We start from the raw sequence: 23,210 nt of genomic DNA on the forward strand, positions 1-23,210 counted from the left end.
TATCTTATGTGCCACGAACGACGCATCTCCGCACTCGGCCTCTCTGATGTTGTTAGCGTGAGATGCCCGTATCTCGCCATCGCGGGGTATGATTGCGAATGCAAGGATCTTCGACGGACTTCGTCCGCTTACTTAGTTGAACAGCACTGTCATCAGTGAATTGCCCAATGATCATAATAGATACTCCAGCAGCCCGTCAAAGCCCCCCACGAAAGGATTCTCAGGAAGAGATCAAGAAGCAAAGACTTATCGCGGAAGGCTCTCCCGGGCTCAAATGATGCTACTTGTCTCCTCTTGGCACACTTGAGACAATCCATGCATATGTCTACATGTGGCCAGTAATGGTGCACGACACCCCCGTTATCTTCATTGCTCGCGATTTCGGGAAAGATGACATGATCGGTAGATGAATGCAGGCTCGGCTTATTTGCGTCAGACTTTTCAGTCTTGTTTGTTGTGAAGTTCTTGGCGACTAGTGAATCGTTTGACCCCAGCCCTCAATAAGTAATATTCAGCAAGCTTCACAAAACGACGCAATGCCTCTGCGTTTCGAGACTCGGAACCTTGGATGGCCAACCAAGAGGTCAAATTTCTACACCATTTCATAATGGCCGACACGAAGGATATCTCAACCAGAACGAACTCCTTGTCTGGCGGCGGTGGAGCCAGCAAAGACGGCTTGACGTTTGCTCGACGTGGGGAGCAAATCGACGAATCGATCAGCGGAGATGTTTCTGGCTTTGATGCCGAGAGAATGAGAGCCAGGTCTCTGCTCACAGCTGATGAGGAGAAGAAGCTCATGCGACGTGTCGACCTGAGGATAATGACAATATGCTCTCTGCTCTTCCTGATGAAGAACATCGACTCTGACAATATTTCGAATGCGAGAATCATGAACAAAGGAACACCAAGGAACATCATGACGCAGCTCAATATGACTTCTGACGAATACAACCTTTTGACGGTGTTATACTACGTACGTTCGAGCCGCCCCTGAGTTACCGAGCTTGCAGCTAATTGGTCCAGGTACCCTACATTGTTCTGGAAGCGCCTTCAAATCTTTTGTTAAAGCGACTCAGACCGAGTGCTTGGCAATCGAGAATAATGATCTCCTGGGGCATTGCGCTTCTCTGCCACGTTCCTGTCACCAACAAAGGCGGTATCTACGCTACCCGATTTCTGCTCGGTGCAGTAAGTCCAGTCTTTTTGTGGGATCTCATCAAAGCTACCGACATTTCTAACAATGCATAGTTCGAAGCAGGAATGTTTCCTGGAGTCATACTTCAGATGACCTATTGGTAAGCTTTGCCTAGCAGCTTTACCAGTCAATTGATTGAATAACTCCTCGGCAGGTACAGACCGGACGAGATGTCGATTCGGCTGCTTTACTTTTGTGAGTAACCCCTTAGTCGATTCTCATCGCCGGGCGAAATTTTTAACAAACGAGGAAGATGTCCTCGGTAATCTCTCCGGAATCTTCAGCGGTATTCTCGCGTTTGCCTTCGATACTGTCTCCGGATCAAGAGGGTTGTCAGGGTGGCAGTGGTAAGACATCACTGAAAATGAGCTTCCTGAAAGCTGACAGCGGAATCGCATAGGCTATTCCTCGTGGAAGGGCTCATTACTCTCGTTTTAGGGACTGCGGTTTATTTTCTCCTGCCTGACTGTCAGTTCGAGCTCCTTTGAACCTGCTACCGATTGTTATGATTCTAACAATGTCTTGTGCTAGTCCCTCCTACTGCGAAGTGGCTGACTGAAAAGGAGAAAGCCTTTATCCAAGCACGGCTTCCACCCAATGCCCCAAGAGCTGAAGAGATGAACTTCAATTTCAGCGAAATTGTGGACTCTCTGAAAGATCGACGTCTTTGGCTCTTCACTCTCATTTGGGCCACATTTACTGTCGGTACATCTGGTGTCCGTTTCTATCAGCCAACGGTCATTGCCAATCTTGGGTTTACAACCATAGCCCGAGCTCAGTTACTCAACTTGCCAATCTCGCTCTTGTCCATCTTTGTCATCGGAGTAACGGGATTTTTTGCTGACAAAGGAACCGTGCCGCGGCCACTCTACCCCTTGGGCGTTTTCGCTGTCGTGATCGCGTGTTACGGAGTGTTGGTCGCCTACCCGTCCAATGGCGCCGTCTATGCCGCAACGCTCGTCGGCAACGCTTTTACGTCCGCCTTCTTCCCTCTCATGTGGCCTTGGCGCGTCCAGACCACTTCACGAGCTACAGGTTCGGCCTTCAGCATCGGGTTTATCAACAGCTGTTAGTATCCCTATTACAGGGTAGTTAGTTCGAACCGTAGTTAACGAAGAGATTAATTAAACTATATAAATATCTGCGTAATAGGTGTAAAAAGGAGGTTCTAACCGTAGGTTAAGCTAGCTATAATAATCGTAAATAGGGCCCCTAATTAGCCCCTGCGCAATTAGCTATATACTACGGTCGAATTAAATTTCTAATCTAATACTAACTTTCTCTTTTTTTTATTAATTTAATTACTATAGTTAGAGATATAATTCGACCTCGGGCCCGTTTACTAAGTCGTCTCCCTTTCCCCCTTTTTTCTACTCTTTTTATATAACCTATCCCTCTATTTATATAATAGCTTTTCTATTACTTACGAATTATTCTAATCCCTTATTTAGTATTACTTTTATAAAAGCGTTTACGAGGTTATCTTTATTATTAATCTAACGGATTTTAAGTATCTCGCGCTTTTTATATAATTACTTAAGGGCTATAATATCGATTATAAGCCTCTTTTCCTTTATTATTCCTAATTTAATAAGGTATTTATATAGCGAGTAGGAATCGGTATAAATAACTATTAAAATAAGTAAAAGGCTAATTCGATTAGTAATCTTCCTTAGCGTTATTAAAATTATATAAAAGAGGTTAACGCCGTTAATTATATTATATACCTCTAATACTAATATACTTCTTATTACCTACTTACTTTTAGTTAACGAGTAGTAAATTATATTACTATATATAATAAATTCGCTCTTACTTATACTCTTATTAACTAGGATAATAATATACCCTAATTATAAAATAAGGTCGTTATTATTTATAAATAACTTATTAATAAAAACATAAAGCTTACTAATTATAAGGTCAATTGGGTAATAAACGAGACCTCGATTAAGATTTATTTACTACTACTTAAGCCGCTTATTAAGTACTTCGACGTCTCGTTTAGTTAGATCTATAGCTTATACTACCCTAGCGTAGTTAAAAATTACCTTAAGCTAATAAATACTTATAATATATACCCCTTACGTAAGCTTAGCTTTATACTATTTCTTAACGTTAGTTATATTTAGATTAATAAGGTTAATCTTCTTATTTTACCCCTTTTATTAGAAAACGACGGTTTCCCCTTTAATTATAAAATTCCTGTTATTAAATACTAGGGGGGTATTTATTATAAAGACCTTTTTTAGCTTCGCTACGAAGCCCGCTTTTTAGAGCTCCTTATCCTCCTTTTTTATAAAGTTAATATTAAATAAGCCTAATATATTATTAATCTATATTCTAACGATCTTAAATTAATTACCTTCGTACTCTATAACTAATAAGCACGGGTCGTATATAAAAGTAACTATTAATAGTTAATTAATATAAAAATCGTAATAAGTAGCTTATTAATAAGTACCCGATTTTACGAGCCTATATGATAGCTTAAGCACTTTAATAATCGTACTTTCTAAGTACTTACTAGCTATTTCCTTTAGTAAATAGGCTAGGATTTTCTTTATAAGCCCTATAGCTAATTAAGTATAGGCCTAGGTAATATTACGGCTCTAAATCTTATATCCCTTTTTCCGTAGTAATACTATTAGTACTATTATTAATTGTTAGCTATAGCGCTATATAATAAGTAATTATATAAGTAGCGTCGCCTTTTTAACGTCGCCGTACCCTTAAATTACGTATCTAGACTTCTTATATAGCTAGGGTATTCCTTTCCCTTTAATCTTACGAACTATTTATAATTTAAATATATAGAGGTTTATATATTTTTCTAAGTCGTATAAGATAAATTAATAAACCCCTCGATCGCAAAGAGTATTTATTTCGATAAGATTTAATCCCTTATATAGCTTTTTAATAGTTATAATTACGCTTTTTTTACGTAATTTAACCGCTAGCTCGAAATCGGCTTTCTCTTTTATTATATAAAAAGTATTAATTACCTCGTTACTAATAATAAATTACTACGTTAAGGCTTATTATTATAGTCTTCTATAACGTCTTGTTAGTAATATTAGTACCCTTTTAGTAATTTCCTCTTCCTTATCGTTTATTAATATTACTACGATAATTTTATTAAAAATAATTTCTTATACCTCTACTACGGGTTATATAGTTTCCCTTAGCTCTTTTTTTTTTATAAGTTAAAAATCACCTCGTTAAGATCTATATAATACGGTCTAACTACTATAATTAATACTTTGAGTAGCTAGTTACGATCTTTTATAACTATATAAGAGCGCTCGTTAATAAAAATTAACTTATATAGCCTAGCCTATTATTAAGTAATTTCGCGCTATATTTATATATCCGAATTTAGTAGTATATTTAGATTATCTCCTATATCGGGCCTATTATATATAATAATTACCTTATTAACTTACTTTTTTATACTTACTTTGCGTAATACCCGTATTACTCTTTTAATTACTCGGGCTCGTTAGCTTATACTTAGTAATAGTAGTAAAGCTAAGGTCGTTTTTAAATATACTTTAAATATTGATAGCGTTAGTATAAGTCCGTTAGGCCCTATAGTATTATTATAATATTTAAGTACTATTTAGAGGCATTCGTCGTTAGTAGAATCCGGATTTTCTTTTTTAATAATTCTAAACGCCCTTTTTAATTACTAATATACCCTCTCTACTTTTTTAATACTATAGTACGCTTTAACGGGTATAACTTTTAGCTATATACTATAAGCCGTCGTATTATCCCTAAATTTTACTAACTTAAAGCTAGTACTAGCGTCGGTTTTAATACTATTTAGCGGTCTTTAGTATATATCGATCTAGCTTTTTCGTAGGGCTACTTATACTATTTTTATTTATAAATCCTAGAGGAATTGCCCTACTTAGAAAGATATAGCTACGTTAATTATATATAGTACTAGCTAACTATTTAAGTAGAAAATATTAATAACGATTTCCTAGTTAAAATTAAGCTTATTACGCAATTTAAATTTAAATTTGCGTAGGCTCTGCGTATTTATTTAGTATTAGTAGTATACTTTCGTTAACTACTCTAGCGCTCCTATTTTAATATTATTATTACTTAATTATTTTAAGAAGTTATATAGCCTCGTAACTAACGAGTACCCGAATCTTTAGTATAGTTTTCTAAGCTTACTTTCTATTAAGTAATTAATTAACTTCGTATTATTAATAAGCTTTATAAATATATACCCCCATCGTCGTTCAATTATTTCAAAATACTTACTACTAGAGATTCTATTCTTCGTATTATTAAATATAATACCTAATCGATCTATGTTTTTCAAATATAAGAGAAATAGGGTATTAATAGGTAAAATATAAAAAGTTATTATTCTAAAGTACGTTTTTATTTTTATTATACTTAGGGCGACGATTTCCTTACTTAGGCCGAAACTAATCCTCGTAATACCCGCTATTAATATATTAAGTATTATTAGTACGATCTTTTATAGCGCTTAGAATTACCCTTTTCTTCTAATTAATTATTATAATACCTTAGTATTTAAGATAATTTTATAGAAATTATTTAAGCCGTACTTTTCGCTCGCGTAGAATACTTATATAAGCTTAGTATTTAAGGGATCTAAGTAATATAAAAAGGACCCCTCTAGCTACCCCTAGATTTACTTAATACTATATTCCTTTTTTTTTAAATATTAAGAGAGATAGCATCTTCTCCTTAATTATTAAAATAATAAGCTTCGGCCCTATTAGATTTACCCTTTTAGCCGCCTTTATATCCGTTATTTAAAGGACCTTCCCTTATTATTTATAAATAAAAGCCTACTTATTAAGAGCTTCTATTACCCTTTATTTATTTAGCTTTATATATCCTCTAGAGGCTAACGGGGCAAAAAAAGAGTAATTAATATTATTAATTTCGTTATAATTTAATTCGTTAGTATAGGGGGTAAGATCTTTTTTATTTTTTAAATCTCTTATAGGGGGTATATACTTTAGGCCGCTACTTTAGCTACCGTTATTAAGTTCTATACCCCTAGATCTACCCTTATATATAATAAAGAATTAATTAAACTAACGAGGGCTAGTTTTACTATCTATTACCCTTAACTTTTTATACTATTTATATAATTTAGTACGCTCTTCTTTAGAATAGTTACTTAACTAATATCTATCCTTTTTATAAATATAGTATTACCTCTTTTATTACCCTACTTATAAGTTAAATCTCTACTTATTTAATAAATCTAGGCCTCTTTATTAGTAAGTATTATATTTAGCCTCTTTTCTTTTTTTATTATATATTTAATTAACTTAATATTATTAATAAGGGCCGTCGTACGCTTAGAAATAGGTTTAGCGTAGTATTTTTATTTTAATATTAAAACTAAATCTTAGCCTCGAGTAGAGCGTCTCGTAGTTTTTAGATAACTAGTATAGGGTTATTTTTACTTTTAATATACGCTAAACTACGGTATAAAAATATCTAACTTTCCGCTTATTTATCCCCTTATTTAGCTAGGTTTTTACTAGCTTATTAATTCGATCGATAAGCTCTTTAAGGATCTCTATTTATAATTTACCCTCTATTATCCTAGTTATGAATATAAAAGAAATCGCTTATAGCTTAAATAGGAGCTCTAGGTTCTTATTATAAGTTTTAAAGCGGCTTTAAATTACGTTAATTATATTAAAAAAGTCGTTTTAATTAAGATTACGCACCGCTTCGTAATAATAATTAAAGGCTTTGCCTATAAATACGTTATTAATTACTAAATAGTATTAGTATTTCTTAATTCCGACTTTTTTATAATAATTATAAAATATCGTTAGGGTTTTTTATAAGACCTTATACTTCCCCCTAGAGTATAATTTCTTTTTTAAGAAGATCTTTTTAAAGTTTATAAATTACCTCGTATTTATTACTAGACTTTTAGTATTTATATATAATCCCTACGTCGCTACGTACTATTAGTAACTTCGGGTCGTCTACCTCCTTTCTTATTAGCTAATTAGTACTGAATTTCGTATTAGTAATAGTAATAAGTTATAAATTAAAATAAGTAAAATTATCGATTATTATACTTCTAGTACTATATTTTGCCCCAGTATATCCTTTTATAATAATAAACTTTTATTAGTAATTATAGAGAGGAAATCTAAGTCGTTTACCTTTTTTTTAAATTCGTTAAAACGATTATACGCTTTATTAACTTATACCTAGTTCTATAGTACGAATTCCTCCTTTATAATTATTATTATTAGTATTTTATATAGCTCTCGTAATTATAATTACGTTAGTAATACCCCTCGCTTATAAAAGAATTTATTAATTACTTTTATAATTCCTAAGCTTACGCTCGCGAACTATTTATTTAGTTAGTAACTAAGGTCGTTTATAATCTCGTAAAAAAGGGGTTATTCCTATAGCCCCTTTTTTTTATAAACCTTAGTTAAATAGATTAATACTGCGTTAATTTACTCACTATTAGGCTAATTTGCGATTTTATATATTTACGTCCCCTAATAATCCGGGTTAATATTTACCTATTTATAAGGGATTAAGATTTTATTTAAAATCGGGTTTCGTCCTTTTCTTCTTTACCCTAACTTACTAAGGGTCGTACTCTAGCTTATACCTATATTAGTAATTATTAACGTATTTAATTTTAATAAGGATATATTTAATCTGCGCACTAATTATAATAAATCCGTACTTTTACTACTTAACGAATTTATTAAGGTCTAAGAGATTCCTACTTCCTCTTACTATCTCGCTACTACTCTCGTTTTTACTATTTTTAATAATTATTATTACCCTTCTAAATTACTAATTATTATATTTACTAAGATCCTCTTTTTTATTTAATATAAAAAGGTAGGTTTTAGTAGTTTTTTTTTATAATAGTAATAATAGACGTTTATATTATTATAAGAAGATATAATAATTAGTCTCGGGATCTTTATTAATTATTAATTTTTATTATTTTATATATTTTTAGCTTCCTAAGCCTCGTACTCTTTATAATTTCTAAATAGCTTCTTTTCTTAACTTACCTCCTTTAGGGTAGTATTTTATAAGAATAGTTAAAAATAAATACTAAGCGGCTTATAAAAAAGCTATATAAGTTATTAAGAACTATATAAGCCGTTAAGTATAGTTAACGAAGTTAAGCCCTCTTTTTTATAAAATCGTATATTTTAAAGACTTATTAAAAATACCTACTTATCGCTCGTACGTAATAGGGTTAAATACTTTAAAAATCTTATCTTTTATAGCCTCTTAGTACCCTATTTTATATTTTTTAAGTAGTTTTTTTTATAACTTAATTACGGTTAAGTAATTATTATTTATTAGTAATCCCTTTTATTATTTAGTTAATTTCTTAAAATTAATAATTTCGCGCTAGGAGCTAATATAAAAAAAAACCCTTTAGCGGCCCTTTAAAAAATTCTTTTTTTTTTCTTTTTAAATCCTCGTCCTTTTAGCCCTTTTTTAAGCTAATAATAATTTTAATAAAAAGTCGTAAGACTACTTTAGGGTAGCTACCTTTTTTTTAAGTTAATCTCCGAGATCCGTAATATTTTTAACTTAATATTATTAAGACTTTTAAATCCCCTCCTCCTTTATTAAACCGTTCCCTATATTATATTCTTAAGTAATACTTAGGGAGTAGTTAAGGGAGCTACGAAGAGGTTATTTAAATTGCGGGCTTAAAGTCGTACTTATAAGATCCTCATAATAATAAACTTTTTTATATATTATAAATCTCTTAGCTTAATAACTCCTATAAGGTTACTTTCGCTACTAAATAAAAATATTTATATTTAGAAATCCCCTTTTTTAATCGCGCGGTACTTTTTTATATTATATTATTAAGCTCGTTCGTTATATTAATTAATTAAGTAGGTAGTTGTTACGTAAATATTTTCTTTTACTAATTTAATTAGTTAATTTCTAATTATAGGCTAGCTATGGAAAGGTTATTTAATAAAAAAGCTACTCGGGGTAACAATAAAAGGCTAGTTATTTAAATAGTTCCATTAGTTAACGTAATTTAATATAATAAACGTCGACCTTTCGTAAGTAGTAAAGGGCTACGATTACTTAATTCCGTATAGTATTCGAGAATCGCCTCCTTTTTTATCTATTTTTATAAAGTTAATTAATATAAATCTCTTATTTTATATAGTATTAAGAAGTCGTCTTTTTTATATAGCAAGATACCTTACCGATCTATAATAATAGAATTTAATTACTAATTAGTATGAGTATCCTTATTATAAAATAGTTAATTCGAACCGTAGTTAACGAAGAGATTAATTAAACTATATAAATATTTACGTAGTAAGTATAAAAAGGAGGTTCTAACCGTAGGTTAGGCTAGCTATAATAATCGTAAATAGGGCCCCTAATTGGCCCCTGCGCAGTCGGCTGTATGCCGCGGTCGAATTAGACTTCTAATCCGATAATAGCTACGGTTAAATCGGAGGTGCTATTGGGCCTTAGATCTTTAGGTCAAAGTATGCGCCGCGTTATTAGATAAGTTTCGCAGTAGCAATGGCTCTAGTTGGGTGCTGTGCTATTGTTACGCTGATTACCTGGTGGGCTACGAGGAAGACGGAGTCCGATACTCGGCGTCTGAAAAGAGCTCGAATTGGTGCCGAGAGGGATGGCTTGGCCGTGTTGAATGATGTCGTGGACCAGGATCTGAATAAAAAGCGATCCAATGACGAAGAAAGCGCCTGAAGCAGCCTAGCATTTATCGTCCTGCAGCGCGATACCTAGCGTATGAGCCGAGGTGGCTTTGGAAACCCGTCTCAAGCAGTAGCAAGAATGCTGCTTCACCGGCTGAAAGACCTTTTCATCAATTTGGCTGGTGGCGACACTTGAGCTTACTTAACGTCTCTTTGTATTCTTCCGCAGCTACAAAATCTGTACAACTACAATAATAGAATACGTATATACGCTCAATGGTTGAAACCAACCTAATGCTTCTTGCTCTTATGTGCCAAGGTTGAGCCCTAAGAGATGTTTGAGTTCCTGCAAAGCCAATCATCTGAAATGTCGTCAGACCGGGGACCGATTCAATATCGACGACGTTGACTCCAGAGACAAGTGCCGAGCCTTTGGTGCACTGGCCCTCTTTGGCGACGGAATCATTTCAGTGGTTGATCCAGACCTTTCGTTAGATCTATGTGAGAGCGTTCTGATCTTTGAGAAGGTGCATCTCCAGAGTTGACTTGCGCTAGGCATACAGGCAACAAAAACACCAACATCAAGTTCCGCAAGGGACCAGACATAGACCCACAAGGCCTCAGCTGAGAGAGTCAAATATGAGTTTGGATCGTTCCTGGGAATGAAGATGGAAAGAATGATAAGGATGGAGCTTACAAGTGATGTTATTGGCGGTCGCAAAGTGAACCAAGACTTGAATCCTGAGAGCGCTGACTGCGGTGAGGCTGATTCGACATGATCAGCAGTCTGAATACATTTCCTCCCACGGTGGAACTTACAATAATCCAACAGAAAACATCAAGATAACCCCTAATTTCTTCTTGAATCCGAGATTCAGTTTATAAAGCTGTGTGAGTGGCAGGGCCAGCATCCAAATATCCAAGAGAATGTTGAAGCCAACGTGAGTCAAGACGAGCTTGTTGAAGTCCATGCAAACGCCTGCTTGTTCTCCATCCCATCCAAGCCAGTATTTGTTGAGTGGGCGACATTGAGTGAACGTGAGAATGAGGTACAGGAATAATAACAAAGCATTGAAACCTTGTGTAGCCCATAATACTCGGCGAAAGCGAACAGATGGAAAAATACGGAGGTAGAAGAATAAGATGGACGCTTTGATGGTACTCAAGCCAGTGATGTAGAAGATCTGGGTACTAAAAAGAATCTAAGCAACGGTTAGTCTAAGTGTCTTAGAACTACCGTACGACCCTCAGGAATTCGGTGTTTTTTTTCTCTCCCACGAAATATCAAGTGTTCAGATATTACCTTGAGGAACTCGGTGATTTTATAAGGTTGGAGAGTCCAGATGTCCCTCCCAAGACCAATAGCCAGTACTGCAACCAATGTCAGTCGATTATAATTTGGGTGGTTGTTAAGTGAGTAGGGTGTGCATTTACATCGATACACAATAGGCACCAAAGCCGTCGCGCATGCCTGTTTGGACATCAGAATCAGTGCAGCGACGTGACAGTCCAGCATCTGACTTACAAACCCGATGAAGATGCAAACGTCATCAGCGCCCCAAGGAGATGGGTTGACAAATTTGTTCAAGATCCGTATACACATGAAGATGACTGGTAAGATGAAGAGTGTACCTGTGAGGAATCGGGGTATCGCTGTGTTGTCGGTCAACGGGAAGCCGCAGTTTGCCCAGGTCATATTTGCTACGACTTGTATCACTGTTAGAGTCTGAAACTTCTAGAGTAATTTGATCCCATGCTTACTGAGGCCGTCTTTGACTGTGCATCCAGAGTTAACACAAGCCCCAACATTGTCGTTGAAGACCGGGTCGGCGCAAAGACAAGTCTGGTTCAGACCAGTACATGGGGACTGAGGTAGGGCATCAACGATGCAGGTAACCTAGATCTATTAGCTTCAACCTTGCTGAGACTGGATCCGGACGTTCTTACTGCGCAAGGAGGATAATCGGAGATACTAGGAATGGCTCCGGCTGCGATTGTGATAATGCACAGTAGAAAAGTGAGTGCGCCAAACGTCCTCATCTTCACTCAACATTAAGGATTGCTGAAACATCAACGGCTAGTGAAGGCAAATCGAAAGAACGAAGGTTTGGAATATAAGAGCCACGGGGTACGAAGAATGGGAATCTCAGGGGAACATTCGCGTGGCGACATTTGAGGTTCGCTTCCTTTCATTGAGGCAATGACGAGATTGGTTCCATTACATTACATACAGCGGTTCAGTTGTGAAAGAAACCCATGCTTAACGGGCTTGTGGAATGCGAGCGGCCGCTCCATCGTGCCAGTGGCTCGGCTTGCTTGCGAACGGAAAGATATGCAGCCCGTTTCTCTCAGGCAAAGCCATGTGGCTGTGATCGACCACAGCTGAGGATCTGGACGCGTTTGGACCACCCACTCAATTGGTGGAAGGACCATCGGACTTTGAATCCTTTTCACATGTCTTTGGTCTAGGCGGCATATCATCCGGCTTGGATTGGTGGCGTTCCTGACCTATGCCTAATGCAGGTCCGGCTTGTTCAGATCACCCCAGGACGATGATCAAACTTATCATCACTTTGTCAATCCCGTTAACAAAAAGCAGCAGTGGAATCTCCTAATTCGTGACAAGGAAGCTCCTCGCAAGCATAAGCATCAAAAGCGTGATAGGATACCTCGGCGAATATGTATTTGTGTGAGCTAATTCTCCTTCAAAATATCCGCAGCCTTTTCAGCTACGGCATACATAGTCGCTTGCAAATGACAGGCTGGAATCAGTGGAATGATACTAGCATCAACCACCCTCAGGCTCTCAACACCGTAGACACGAAGTTGGGGGTCCACAACGCCACCATGCTCCAAAGGTTGCAAACTCGCTGTTCCGCTGGGGTGCGCAAAGCTGGCAAAAAGGGAGTTCCTAATAGCTTCAGCGATGGCCTGGTCAGATGTGACGTTGACACCCGGAGAGATCTCAACGGCCTCCCTAACCGCCAAAGTGGGAGTATCCCAGACTTTGCGGAAATCCTTGACACTGAGGACTGCAATATCGACATCAACGGGATTTTGAAGGGTACCAAAGTCGATGATGGGCGGGTTGGCAGGGTCAGGGTTGGTTGAGCTGATCTTGATGGTACCACGAGACAGAGGCTTCTGGAAAGCAATTGCGCCACCAGAGAAGCCTCCGAAGGGGATCTCCAACACGCCTGCTTCTGGGTTTCGGAACAGTTTGGTGAGAGCTTCACGCTGAGATAGGAAGCCCTCTAGAAGCTCGGGGTGCTCTGAGTAGATCTCCGGAAGGAAGTCGAGCGCGTTCTGGGCTTCGACAGACGCTGACAGAGCTTCATATTCCGGAGTAAGATCCTGGAGAGATCTGAAGATGATATTGTTTCCACGAGCGTGAGTGAAGGGCCCAGTTCGATTGGCAAAGTACTCGGCCTCAGATGCATTGAAGAATGCCGGATCGTTCATGGCCTCGCTCCCAAGCTCAGGAGGGTTACCGTACGTATACAACATCAACATCCATGCGTGGTCCTGGTAGTTGCTACCCACACCAGGGAGGTCGGCGACTACATCGACGTCGAGAGACTCCAGCAGCCCAGCGGGGCCGATGCCACTCTGGAGCAGGACTCTCGGCGTCTGAACGCCGCCGGCGGCAAGGACAACTTCCTTCTTTGCCTTCACCAATGTTGTGGCGTTAGTTTCGCGTGAGATGATGTTGACGCCGACAGCTTTCTTATCCTCGAACTCGATCTTCGAAGCATAGTGCTTCACAAGGAGGTTGAGATTCTTGCGAGTTTCGGCGATAGGCTCATAGTATACTGTTCTCGAGGTCGACCGAGTAACGTTCTTTGGGTCGTGGTTTTGGGGGAGCTGAGCCAGGCCAACGTTGTTTCCTCCGGCACCGTGGTCATCGAGTACAGGAACGTCAATGTCCTCAATCCAGGCCTTTCTTTGAAGATCTAGGAAGCATTCATGTTAGTTTTGAAATAAAGTCCTGTAAATGTTAGGAGGGGTTCATGTTTTCGCGTACCTCTGTCGGGCCATTGCCACGAGGGAAAGCCAGCTTGGAGAGGACCATCACCATAGGTGCTCGGGTCGTAACTAAAGTTGTACCTCTCGACATACTCGGGCGCGGGAAGCGTAAATGTAGATGACTGGGGAAAGACGTCAGCACAAGTAGGTCAGCCCTATTTCTACCGTCGACTTTTGCACACCTTTTTGAAATAGTGGAAGAGGCTGTCCCAATTCCATCCCGGGTTGCCTAGCTCTTCCCACGCGTCGTAGTCGGCTTTCGAGCCGCGATCAAATGCCATGCCATTGACAGTAGAGCCACCTCCAACTACTGTTCCAGTCTGAACACCAGAAGTCCTATTGTTCAATCCAGGTTGTGGGATGGACAAGAATTGGATCAAATCGTTGGGGTGTAGGTTAGAAGCGTAGTAGGGTATAGCTACGTCCCAGCTGACGTCGAAGTCTCCATACTCAACAACCAAGACAGTTACTGTTAGAGATGTCGGTTAGCAGCACGTCAGTCCGCTATTTCAAGAACGCGTCATTCGCTTACCATCCGGATCTTCGGTGAGTCTATTGGCAACCACAAGGCCACTCAAGCCTCCGCCCACAATCACGTAGTCGTAAGAGCTGTGGAGATCCGTCGTGTTTCTCTTGGCGAACTTGGCAGCCGCTGGCACAGCAATTGCAAGCTGGACTTGGCCCAAGACAAGGGCGATCCAAGCTGCTGCTTTCAGACCACGAATGATAGCCATTGCACAAAGTCGAGAGAGTCGGCAGGTTGAATGACGGGACGCACAACAATCGAAAGAGAAGCTTTCTCAGGACTAGAGGGTCGTTTCCAATCATTTAAAGGCTCAGACCCAACGGACTGCTGTCAACTCATCCTAGTTCATTGCCTTCGGGCTACTGCACAAACATCGCCTAGTCCAATTGATCGCATGTTGTTCAACGGTGCGCTTCTGCGCGAGAACCCCGCCGGGCCCAACAGCCCTTGCCTTCGACGGGTCTTTAGCAAGGATTATTCAAGTGCAGTGTGCAAAGAGTCGGGGAGCGGCGGATGTGGCAAAGCTCCCGTGCAATGGGTTTCTGTCCCGCAGTCCTAGGCGTTCTCATAGGGCAGGTCGCAAATGGAATATCACAGCCCCAGCGTGACACCCCGGACGACACATGGGTTAGAATCAACAGACACCAGGGCCCGACCGGCCGGTGGGACGGCCCTTGTTCTCCAAGTTGCCACATTATCCAGCCGATGTTACGCTGTCTGCCATTCTTCTCGAAGGTGTAAGCACTAAGGATATTGACTCGCCTGTCTTTGATTTTGCTATTTAAGACTGCGATGTTTAACCACCACCCCCAATTAAATTGATCAAAGAAGCCAATGTAGTAGTGGGGTCTAGATTGTCGTATACGAGATTAGTGCTACGAATCTATAGTTTCGTATACACGATATACTTTGCAGTTAAAGCGGTCTCCCATAAGCTCTATAGAGACTTGGCTAATATCAGATTAGAAGTCTAATTCGACCGCGGTATATAGCTAACTACGCAGGGGCTAATTAAAGGCCCTATTTACGATTATTATAGCTAGCCTAACCTATAATTAGAACCTCCTTTTGATACTTACTATATAAATATTAATATAATTTAATTAATCTTTTTATTAATTATAGTTCAAATTAACTACTTTATAATAAGGATATTAATACTAATTAATAATTAAATTCTATTATTATAAATTAGTAAAATATTTTACTATATAAAAAAGACGACTTTTTAGTACTATATAAGATAAGAGATTTATATTAATTAACCTTATAGAAATAGATAAAAAAAAAGTAATTTTTAAATATTATACGGAATTAAATAATCGTAGCCCTTTATTATTTATAAGAAGTCGACGTTTATTATATTAAACTATATTAATTAATAGAACTACTTAAGTAATTAGCCTTTTATTATTATTTTAAATACCTTTTTTATTAAATACCTTTTTTATAACCGGCCCGTAATTAGAAATTAATTAGTTAAATTAGTAAAAGAAAATACTTATATAGTAACTACTCATTTAATTAATTAATATAACGGGCGAGCTTAATAATATAATATTAAAAAATACTATATAATTAAAAAAAAGGATTTTTAAATATAAATATTCTTAATAAGTATAATAATATTACGGCTAGCTAGTCGTAATAAGTATATTAATAAAAGTTAAGGCTATAAGTACTAAGTAAATAGTATTATAGTTATAAATAGCTTCTTTAAAACTATATTTATAAGTTATAAAATAAGTAAGGCTTTAGTAATTAATTATAGTTTTTATTAAAAAGAGTTCTTAATAAAAATAGCTAAAAATAATCGTAAGATTTAATACTAAGTTAATTACTAAAAAAGCTATAAAAAGTCTATCCTTAAGCCTAGCTTAAGTTTATATTATATATAAATCTATTTATAAATATATTTTTATTAATAATTACTCTTATTTATTAAATAATCGCTTAGTAAATATTAATAAGTAATTACTTAAAGTAATTATAATAATTACTTTATTACGTAATTACTACTTCTTATTTATATATAACTTATTTATAGTTCTTTTGTTTTATAAAAGTTATTTTATATTCTTCTACTTTTATATATATAATATATTATAACCGTTATAAGCCTACGGAGCGGGCCCTAGTCTTAGTTATATATATTAAATCGTAATATTAGGTCTCTTTTTTAAAAGTCTTATCCCTATAAACTTATAAATAAGTCGTTATAACCTAAGTTGGGGCTTATTAAGTAGTTTTTTTTAAAAATACTAAAATATCCGCTAGATCTTTAATATATTACTAGTTAAAGCTTATTTTTAAAATTAAGGAGCGAGGATTTAAGATTAAAATACTTTACTTATTTTATTATTTATTAAGGTAAAAATATAAAATATTAGAGGGTAAATTAAGGTATTATAAATATATATATCGTAATTATTCCTATAACGCGATTACTAATATTATATATAATTATAAATTTCTTTCTTTTTTCATTAGTATTTTTTATATTAATTATATTTATAATAAATTGTTTTTTATTTAAAGCTAATAAGTTAGAATACAAAAAAGAGGTAAAAGAGCTTTTTTTTTAAAAAATAAGTAAAGGCCTTACGTCGTACGTAGGCTAAAATAAATTAGTCTCTATTAAAATTAGATCGTTTTTTTTTTTAAAAAAAGGATAGTATTTAAAAAAAGAAAAGCAATTCCTAATCTTCTTAATATTATTAACGAGGATAAGTCGACTACTATATAAGAAGTATAATTTAATAATACTTTTAAAGTAATTAACTAAGATATTATAATAACTAAGAGTTTTAGTTTTAATTTTAACTTTAGTATTTTAAAAAGGATTTCTAAGAGTTTTAGAGCTTTATAATAGGTTTTTATATATTTTTTTTATATTTATAGTTTTTTTATGTAATTAGGAATTCCCGTGTTGTATTCTTAACTTTATAATTAATAATTCGTTTAACTTCGTGCTCTAATTAGTTTAGTTTAATAATGATATAATCTTTTATATATAAACCTTTTAATATAGGTTCGAGTAATAAAATATAAAAAATAGGATAGTATTATATTATATTTAATAATTTTAATTCGTAATTAATTAATAAGACTTTTTTCATAATTTTAAAAAGTTTAAGTTTTTTATAGTTTAATTTATCGCTTAGTTATTTTATTTTAATATTATAATAAAAGAGATAAGTACTATCCCCCTTTTTTAAAAATAGTTTTTTAATTCTTAATCTATTTACGTTCTTTTTTATATATTATTATATAAACTTAAAGTTTAGTAAGGCTTATTTATAAATCTCTTTAAGTTTACTTATATTTATTATAGTTTTTATAGCTTATAATCTTTATTATACTTCTTTATATACTATTAGCTAGAATCCGTAGTTAAAATAAAACGAAGATTTTTTTATACTTTTATTAACTATATTATTATATATAAACTAAGCTATTAATAAAAGTACTACCTAATTGTCCTAGTCGTAATTTATATAATAACAAAGGTATATCTCGAGGATCTAATTAATCTTTTCTATTTATTTATTAATTTGTAAATAAAATAATATTAATAGTTTATAGTTTATACTAAGTTACGAAATTAAAGATTTTTAAAACTTTAAAATAAATAGCTTATTTTTATTAAAAATAACTTCTTTTAATAAACTATAGTTTAAAAGTATAACCTTAATAAATATATATAATAGGTTTTTAATAATATTTAATTCCTTATAGGGAATAAAGTATACGAACTTAATAAGTTAATTAACTATAACTAAAATACTATTATATTATATTTTAATAAATAGTTCTCTAGACTTTAGTAGTTTAATAATAAAGTCCTATATAATTAATTATTATATTTCTATTAGTAGTTATAATAGTTATAGCTTGCTATAAGGCTTATATAGGCTATTTTTATTTTTTTTATAAGTTATATAGTTTTTAATTACTTTTATAATTTCAATATATATAGCGGATTTATTATAGTACTAATAAATCCGTTTTTACGTTTTAATAATTCTTTAGTAGCTATATACTAATATATTATAAATTTTTATAATAAGCTTAGGGGTTATTTTTTTAATTAGGTTAGTATTAATCCTTTTAGTTATTATAAAAAGTTTTATAATTAATACGAGGCTACTATCCTTTTCTTACTTAAAAATAACTTATATCTCTTTAAGAACTGCGACTTTATAATTAAGTCTTTTATTAAGAGCGTTTATTTTATTATTTTCTAAACCCTTTTAATAAATAATTTAAAAATTATACTTAAATAGGAATTCGCTCTATTTAACTTATCGTTTATTTAGATTTTTATTTATTATAAAGTTTACGAGGTTTTTATAATCTATATAAACTATAACTTCGTACTTAATTCTAAATAACTATAGTTTTTATTCTTAAAATACTTTAATAATTATTATTAATTCCTTATTATAGATTTATTAATTTAATTCTACTTTATAAAATACTTTAAAATAAAAATATTATAACAAAGCTTTTTTTATTTATTCTATTATCTTAAAACTGCTCTTATAATGAAGTTTAAAGTATTAGGTTTAATTTTAAAAGGTTTTTAAGGGTTTAAGATTATAATAACTAGTTTAAAAACGACTATATTCTTAACTTTAATAAATACTTTTTTATACTTAAGATCTTAAATAAATAGGGTATCCTTTTATATTAAGTTATTAAAAAGTTTAATTATATTAATATAGTCCTTAAGGAATTATTAATAAAAATTAACGAATTTTAAGAATCCTTATACGTCCTTAACGTTTTATAATATAAGCTAATCCTTAATTACTTCTATTTTTAATACTTATATATAAATTTATTTTAATATAATAGTATATTTAAAGAAGTTTACTTTTTATATATAAAACTTATATTTAGAGAGTTCGGTATATAGCTTAGTATTTTAAAGCTTTTAAAATATTATATAAATATACTTTTTATATATTTTAAGGTCGGAAGAGAAGATAAGAATATTATTAATATAAATAATAATAAAAATATTGATATACTCCCGGAGTACGTAGTTAACTATTATTTAAAAAGTTACCGGGGTATTAATAAGTCTAAAGGGTATAATAAAGTATTTAAAGAGTCCTCTATAAGTTCGGAATACTATTTTTTACTTATTTCCTTTTTTAATTTAAATTTAATTAAATATTTCCTTAAGATTTATAATAATAAACTAGTTAGCTTTATAAAATAGATCTCTAAGCTTAGTAATAAGTAATAAGGGGTAATAATTCTTTTTTATAATTTTGTTAAGTTTTTTATAATCGATAATAAGTTTTAATGTTTTACCCTTTTTTAATATAAAAAATAAGAGGAATTTAATAAGAGAATTCGATAGTTAAATATATCCCTTCTCAAGTTTTTTACTAATATATTCGTTAAAGTACTCTTATTCTTTTTAATTTATTAAGTATATTAAATAAAACCCGGGTTATATCCTTTTTTTAAGTTCGATTTTTATATCTTAGTTATTATATTTTAATAATCCTATTTCTTTAAGTTTTATAAATAGTTTTATATATATTTAGTACTCTTTAGGTATAGTTTAGAGTTATTACGATCCTTAATTATTAGTACTAATTATAAACTTCTTAAAGCTTTCTACTATTTTAATAAAAGCTATATATTATATTTATTCTCGTTCTTTAAGAGTTTTTAAAAATCTATTTAACCCTTTTTTTTTTAAGTTATTTAATAACTAGATTCTTTTAGAAGATCTAATTAGTAATCTAATTTATTTATAAGTTATACTTTCGTAATTACGAAAGTCCTAAGATAACGTTAATATTTCTAATTTTTATAATATTATATTATAATTATTCTTATTAATTATTAATATATATCGAGAGGTATACGGTTTCTTCATTAATATATTTATAGTTATAATTAATTCGTTCTCTTTTTACTATTTATAATTAATATAATTTATTCTTATATACTTATAATAAGTTAAGTTTATTTATTACTCTTAGTAAAATATAGGTTTTTTATATACTATTATTAATAATAATATTTAATCTTTGTTTATAAATATCGAAGTTAACTTATAAGTATATATTATTATATTATATAGTTATATATAAAAACTTCTTTTTTATTTTTACTTTTCGTTATTCCTTTATAATTAGCTTTCTTAGTTTTTTATTATTTATTCTTTTAAATAGGTTTCTTATTTATATTTCTCTTAATACTCTCTTTAAGCCTTAGCCTTTTTAATATAATAAATCTAATATAAGTTATATTTATAGTCTTCTTATTTTATATATTCGCTATTAAAATACTTTATAAAAAAGCTAGGGTCTAGACCGAATATAGCTCTATTACTATTATTAAAACTTAGTAACGTCTAGCTAAGTAGTTAATCCTTTATATAAATATCCTTAATAATTTTATTATTACGTCTTCATAAATAAAAACGACTATTTTATTTAAATATAAGATACTAAAGGTATTTATTATCTAGGTATTCTACTTAAAATAATTCCTTATAAAAGGGGTCTTTAGGGTTAAATAAAGAGTAATCTTTATTTATATAGGGGGTTATTATAATTTTCTTACGTTCTTTAGTTTTATAAAACTAAATAACTTAGTTATTTTTAAATAAGTAAATATATTTATACCGTAATTTATCGTCGTCCTTTTTAAAATTAATATTATTAACGCTAAGTAGTATTTTATAATCGATCTCTATTTAAATACGTTATTAAGTAATATCGCGAGGTTTATTAATCTACTATAATACTTAGTTATAATAGTTATTAGTTTATATTTACGTTTATTATTAGGCTTAAATTAGTTATTCTAAGCGTTTTATTTTTTATATTCGAGGCGTCGTTCGTAGAGTTAATTATTAATCTTAATTATTATATTAATATAATTATAAAGTTTATTAAGTCGGTTTTAATAAAAGAGGTTATCCTTAACGTCTTTTTTTAAGCTATAATAAAAGGCCGCTATAAGTATTTTATTACCCTAATTAAGCTTAGAAATAATTTATTTAAATTTAAATATATATTTACTAACTAATCCTTTTTATATAAGGGTTATAAGCTTTTATTTAGTAATTTATGTTTTATTAAAGTTACTAAAGGTTTTTTTAAGTCTTTTTTTAAACTTATTATAGTTATTAAAGATCTTTTTGATATCTTTATCTTAAATATTACGTTCGTTCTTAAAATAGTTTTTTATAGAAAGTTCGAACTAAGTAAAGGTATTTTTTAAAAAAAATAAAGCTACGTAATAGACCTTATTAGCTTTAATAATAAAAGAGGTTTTATAATAATACAAATAGGCCTTAATTTAAATAAGGAATCCTTAAAGAGTATCCGGGGACTTATTATAAAGTTTTAGTTTAGAATACTTAGCTTTAAGTACTAAGGGAAGTTAAGGTATTATAAGCTAAGTATAAAACTACTTATTCTTATTTTTAAATTTAAATATTATATTATATAGTTATTAAATAGTAAGTATAACTACCTTAATAAACTACGCCGTATTATTATTATTAGTAATTAATATATTCGTACTATTTAGTTAGTCTTTTATAAAGTAAACTTACTAAATAAGAATAATTAAAATATTATAACTAGCTAGTTATAATAAGTATATTAATAAAAATTAAGGTTATAAGTACTAAATAAATAGTATCGTAATTATAAATAGCTTTTTTAAAACTATATTTATAAATTATAAAATAAGTAAGGCTTTAATAATTAATTATAGTTTTTATTAAAAAGAGTTTTTAATAAAAATAGTTAAAAACGATCATAAGATTTAATACTAAGTTAATTATTAAAAAAGCTATAAAAAGTCTATCCTTAAGCCCGGCTTAAGTTTATATTATATATAAGTCCGTTCATAAATATATCTTTTATTAATAATTACTCTTATTCGTTAAGTAATCGCTTAATAAATATTGATAAGTAATTACTTAGAGTAATTATAATAATTATTTTATTATATAATTACTACTCTTTATTTATATATAACTTATTTATAGTTCTTTTATTTTATAAGAGTTACCCTATGTTCTTATACTCTTATATATATAATGTATTATAGCCGCTATAAGCCTGCGGGGCGGGCCCTAGTTTTAATTATATATATTAAGTCGTAATAAATAAGAACCTATATAAGAATTATAAAGCTAAGAGATTTATAGTATATAAAAAGGCTTAATATTATAAGGATCTTATAAATACGACTTCGAAATTTATAATTTAAACGATCTTTTTATAGCCCCTTTAACTGCCCCCTAAGTATTACTTAGGAATATAATATAGAGAACGGTTTAATAAAAAAAGAGGGGATTTAAAAATCTTAATAATATAAAGTTAAGAGTATTACGGATTTTAGAAATTAATTTAAAAAAAAAAGTAACTATTTTAAAATAGTTTTATAACTTCTTATTAAAGTTATAATTAGCTTAAAAAAAGGCTAAAAAAATATAGTTCTAAAGGGAAAAGAAAGAAATCTTTTAAAAGGCTACTAAGGAGCTCTTTTTTATATTAAACTCTTAGTACGTAATTATTAATTTTAAAGAATTAACTAAGTAATAAAAAGGATTATTAAAAAGTAATAATTACTTAATTATAATTAAGTTATAAAAAAGATTATTTAAAAAAATATAAAATAGGGTACTAAGAAGCTATAAAAAGAAATCTCTAAAATATCTACTCTTATTAAGTACGAGTAATAAGTAATATTT

General features: G+C 31.7%; 5 protein-coding genes across 5 annotated transcripts; 1 reads left to right on the plus strand and 4 right to left on the minus strand.

Annotated features, from left to right (window-relative positions):
* Positions 1–607: 607 nt before the first annotated feature.
* On the plus strand, positions 608–2,271 carry CLUP02_02695 (uncharacterized protein; the record flags this gene model as incomplete). The annotated part of the gene is made up of 7 exons (XM_049281725.1): positions 608–976; positions 1,027–1,191; positions 1,252–1,298; positions 1,353–1,393; positions 1,452–1,545; positions 1,599–1,666; positions 1,730–2,271. 7 exons carry the CDS (start codon positions 608–610, stop codon positions 2,269–2,271), a joined length of 1,326 nt encoding a protein of 441 aa, XP_049138868.1.
* Positions 2,272–5,366: 3,095 nt separating this feature from the next.
* Positions 5,367–5,669, minus strand: CLUP02_02696 (uncharacterized protein; the record flags this gene model as incomplete). The annotated part of the gene is made up of 1 exon (XM_049281726.1): positions 5,367–5,669. A coding segment is annotated over one exon (303 nt), but the record flags the coding sequence as incomplete, so codon positions are not given.
* A 4,619-nt stretch (positions 5,670–10,288) lies between these two features.
* CLUP02_02697 (CFEM domain-containing protein) lies at positions 10,289–11,955 on the minus strand (the record flags this gene model as incomplete). The annotated part of the gene is made up of 8 exons (XM_049281727.1): positions 10,289–10,539; positions 10,613–10,680; positions 10,735–11,117; positions 11,219–11,286; positions 11,350–11,386; positions 11,441–11,622; positions 11,677–11,812; positions 11,863–11,955. The coding sequence occupies 8 exons, from the start codon at positions 11,953–11,955 to the stop codon at positions 10,289–10,291; spliced, it is 1,218 nt and encodes a 405-aa protein (XP_049138870.1).
* Positions 11,956–12,609: 654 nt separating this feature from the next.
* CLUP02_02698 (GMC oxidoreductase) lies at positions 12,610–14,675 on the minus strand (the record flags this gene model as incomplete). The annotated part of the gene is made up of 4 exons (XM_049281728.1): positions 12,610–13,868; positions 13,940–14,063; positions 14,124–14,410; positions 14,474–14,675. 4 exons carry the CDS (start codon positions 14,673–14,675, stop codon positions 12,610–12,612), a joined length of 1,872 nt encoding a protein of 623 aa, XP_049138871.1.
* Positions 14,676–18,081: 3,406 nt separating this feature from the next.
* Positions 18,082–18,231, minus strand: CLUP02_02699 (uncharacterized protein; the record flags this gene model as incomplete). Its single annotated transcript, XM_049281729.1, has 1 exon — positions 18,082–18,231. A coding segment is annotated over one exon (150 nt), but the record flags the coding sequence as incomplete, so codon positions are not given.
* Between the last annotated feature and the right edge of the window lie 4,979 nt (positions 18,232–23,210).

This window comes from Colletotrichum lupini, chromosome 2, assembly GCF_023278565.1.
Source record: "Colletotrichum lupini chromosome 2, complete sequence".
NCBI lineage: Eukaryota > Fungi > Ascomycota > Sordariomycetes > Glomerellales > Glomerellaceae > Colletotrichum > Colletotrichum lupini.